Source organism: Tupaia chinensis, unplaced genomic scaffold, assembly GCF_000334495.1.
Source record: "Tupaia chinensis unplaced genomic scaffold, TupChi_1.0 Scaffold000159_1, whole genome shotgun sequence".
Lineage (NCBI taxonomy): Eukaryota > Metazoa > Chordata > Mammalia > Scandentia > Tupaiidae > Tupaia > Tupaia belangeri.
Genome location: NW_006159630.1, coordinates 7191699 through 7195788, shown reverse-complemented (window position 1 = coordinate 7195788; position 4090 = coordinate 7191699). Strand labels below are relative to the sequence as shown.

Genomic DNA, 4090 nt, shown 5'->3' with positions numbered 1-4090 from the left:
GGGCGGAGCAGGGCGGCGCCTGAGCCGGGGCGGGGCGGGCCGAGCCCGCCTCGCGCCCCGGCCTCTGCTCGGACCCCTCCGTCAGCACCCAGACGCCTTTGCGTGGGAAGATGCAGGGGTCCTGGGAGCACTAGCCCCACAGCACTCCCCGCCCGCACGGGATCCCTGGGCCCGCCGCCCATTAGAATCACCCGGAGAGCTTTAAAACTACGCATGGCCGCCTCCCACCTGGCCTTGCTAGCCAGACCCAGGCATCAGAACCACCTGGGAGCCTGTTAGAAATGCAGATGTTCGGGCAGCACCCCACGCCTGCTGGATCAGAATCCCCAAGAATGGCGCGGGAATCGGTATTTTAACAAGCTCCTCATATGATTCTTGAACTCCCTCGTTTGGGAAGTGTTGCCCCAGAATGTGAACTAAATGTGAATCTCAGAGGTGTGATGCCGGGAGTCTATTTTTTGAAAGTCTCCTGAGAGTTTGAACCACCCTCCGGGAACTATCAGGGCCTGAAGACTGGACAAGCACCGGACCTCCCCTAGTCCCGGGCTAACGAAGTCCTCTCCGCCACCTCCGCCACCCCCCAGTCCAAGGTACTGCCACTGGCATGGGGGCTAGCGCCGGCCCCTCCTCACTGCCGGCTCCCTGCTGCCACCATAGCTCACTCCTCCAAGATTTCATCACAGTGCCACTGTCCCAATCTTTTTAAAAAGCGGATCAGGGAAAACTACAGGGCAAGAATTTGCAAGAAAAACAGAGAGGTGGAGGAGGAGCCAGAGACTAGAGACTGGGAAGCCATGTCAGGCCCCCACCACGTGTGGGCCTCGTCTGGCTCCTGGCTCAGCCACAGGGACTTCAACACCAACATTTGTGACACCGTGGGCAAGTGAGGACATCAGCTTGATATTCAACCCTATTAAGGAATTTGTCATTTTGTCTTAGACCTGATCAGGTGTGGCAGATTTCTTTTTTGCAAGCCCTTATCTGCTTCAGATAACATCCTGTAACGTGTGGGTGGGTAAGGCGAGGTCTGGGCTTTGCCTCCATCAGCAATGGGGAAGGTGGGTGGGGGACGATGGGCAGGTTATGTGGGTGGATGGGGGCTGTGTGCGGGTGCATTCCACTCCTTGACGGTGCTCATCACTCTTCATGATCAAAGCAACAACAGAATGTGAAAGCCAGGTCAGTCTCTGCCCTCCACACCCCCGGCTGCCAGCGCGCTTAGGGGAAAGCCCAGCGGCTCCCACAGTGGTTGGACCCCACCCCCTCCCCTGGCATCTCCATACCTCAAAAGCTCCAGGGCTTACACTGCCTGCTCCTCTACCTGGAATGCTCTGCCCTTCCCCCCAATTTCCCCGTAGCCTCGAGGGCCTGGGGTGGACATCGTTTCTCAAGAGGTCTTGTCACAATGCTCTGTCCACATGGGGACCCCGTGAGACTCGCTCACAGCAACCCCTGTTCTCCCCCCAGGACACGCATCCTGGTTTGTAACTGGGACGAATGTGAATTTGGATCGGTCTCCCCAGGGACTGCAAGCTCAGTGAGGGCTGACCCAGGGCAGTGACCTGCCCCTGAGAGGTCCCCCTAGCAGGTGAGCTATGACTGCCAGGGGGCACAGCACCAGATGCCATGGGACTGGAACCTGACCATCCCCAAGCTTGTGGGTCTGAGCCAGAGAAGCAGAGAGGGGATGGTGGGGGAGAGGCCAGAGGAAGGCTTGCACCCACCCACTCCTCATCCAGACGGGAATGCAGAAGCCTAGAAAGTTTGTCATCTATTTTATAATAGAACATGGGACGTCCTCCCCACAGCCTCCCTCTCCCACCCCACCTGTGGCACACCCTCAGCTCCACCTCCTTGCTGGTCCCACCCAGTTCCAGCTTCTCAAGACCTAAGTCTCCAGTCCAGGCTCAGCCTGTCCCCACCCCCTCCCCCAGCCTGATTTCAGGCCCAAAGGACAATGGGGGAGGAGTTTGAATGGCACCTTCGGGGTGAGGACCACGGCGGAGCCCCCACTGATGCTGAGGATGGGCACGTGGGTCTGGGAGGAGATGAAGTCGAGGATCTGGGCCACAGCCTCAGTGCCCACGTTGTCCTCAAAGACGATGCCGTGGACGCGGGCCGCGCCCAGGAGGCTGCAGATCTGGGTGAGGAGGCTGCTGGGGTTAGTGTTGTTGACCCCCACAGTGAGTGGCTGGATCTCCAGAGGCAGGTCCAGGAAGCTCTGGGGGGTGAGGCGGGCACGGACCTGGGCCTGCTGTGGCCCTGAGCTGCCAAACACCACGGCCACCGTCACGGCCTGCTCGCTCTGCCCAGGGCCCAGCCCCGCCCAGGCACCCAGGAGTGAGGTGAGCAGGAGGGCCGGCCCCAGGGCCCCGCCCATGTCCACTGGAGGGTCCTGTGGAGAGACCAGGACAGGCACAGACACAGGGTCAGAGGCACGGAGAGAGGCGGATGGACAGACAGACAGAATTTGAAAGTCAGAGGCAGAAGGACACACAGGACGAAAGAGGAGAGGAAAACCTCCCTCACAAGGACAGGCAGGGAGAGGGGGAGGCAGGCAGGTGCAGGCAGACAGAGAGAGAGAGAGACCGAGGTTAGCAGAACGTCCCGGGGGAATGCCAGCGAGGCTAGAGCTGGGGACAGTGCAGCCACAACCGGAGCTCGAGACCCTCCACTACCGCACGCTTGGCTAAAAAGGCCAAGCCTTCCCTAACTGTCCTTCAGGTGCACTCTGTCTGGCAAGGCGTGCTGAGAATGCTAGTCTGGTGTTCAAGTGCATGGGTTTGAGCCAGGCAGACCTGAGTTCAAGTCTCCGTTCTGCTACTTACTAGCCTCATAGCAGTGCGAGGGCTGAGGTGAGAGAACCAGCTACTCCTCTTACCACGACCTGCTCCTGTAGGCAACAGCCCGTCACCAGGGGCAGAAAGGCCACTCTGTGACTCCCCCATGCCCCACTCCAGTCCTTTTGGCAGCCTAAACCCAATCTTCCATCTGTCTCTCCCCAGGGCACCCGCTACAAGGCAGCACGCCTTGCTTGCCATGAGCCAGGGCTGAGGGCCCTCCTCTGTGTGGCTCTGCCTCGCACAGAGCCTCCTCCTCCTGGGCCTAGGCATCAGACTCAGGCCCCTCTGCAACCTTAGGGAGCAGATCTTCCGAGCAGGGCTGTGAAGGGCTGGTTTGTGCAGGGCACGGTGCACCTGAAACCCGAGGCTCCGGCACATGGGTTTACGCTCAGGCATCCCTGGCGAGCAGGGCCTGCCGTGTAGCCTTGCTAAATGTCATCATTTTGGATTAGGACCAAGAGTCAGCCAGGGACAGTAATGTGCATTCCGAGTGGCACCCATGGACGCAGCTTTCCCTCCCAGCTGGCCATCGGCCATGGCCTCGTACCTCTCCATCTTCATCTCAGCCCTAAGGAAACTCCTGAACAGGAGGGCCAAGCCCCTCCTCCGGGATTTGCACAGCATTGCTAGGAAATGCTATGGCCGTGGTCCTGCCCCAGAAACCGCACATCTGAAAGCCAGATGCCCTCAGGGCTGGGGCTGCAGAAGACGGCCGCGCAAGCTCTAGCTTGCTTTCTTTCCTTCTTTTTGGAAGAAAGAAAAATGCCACAGGGTGTGTGCACTTGCTGGAGAACAACAGAGAGAGAGAGAAATCGAGAAAGCATCCCCCCGTGGGGGATGGTCCCCCCGCAATCTCTTCTCCACCTTCCCCTCCTCTGAGCATCTTCGGCATGTACGCACACGTGCCTGGTGTGTCTCTCAAGCTGCCGGTCCAGGATTTAGACTGCGCAGTCGCCGAGCGGGATCCAGTCACGTAACCACTGGTTGGCCCGACTTTAGCTTTCTCACGGGGCCTTCCTTCTGCCTGACACCAAATGTCTTCTCCCTTTCATACGAAGTCTAGTGTCTTACAGACCCATATGCACATGAGCTGGGTCGCTAGTTCTAAGGAAGCCAGGGAGCAAGGAGTGCAAGAGGCCACCAGGGATTCCTCAGGAAACCTCCTCTGCTCCCCAGGATTGCTGAAAGGGTCTCTCCAAGGGAGACCACTAGACGGACTCTTTAGTTCGGGCCCGTAAGCCGGCAGG

At 59.2% G+C, this 4090-nt stretch overlaps 1 protein-coding gene across 1 annotated transcript in view; it reads right to left on the bottom strand.

Annotated features, from left to right (window-relative positions):
• The window catches only part of GRIN2C (glutamate ionotropic receptor NMDA type subunit 2C), a 29904-nt gene extending 27359 nt beyond the window's left edge, over window positions 1-2545 (bottom strand). Inside the window, exon 1 of the mRNA XM_027770817.1 lies at window positions 1982-2545. Coding sequence (XP_027626618.1) covers window positions 1982-2380 — 399 coding nt within the window. The 5' untranslated portion in view covers window positions 2381-2545. The remainder of the gene's footprint in view (window positions 1-1981) is intronic.
• Window positions 2546-4090: the final 1545 nt, after the last annotated feature.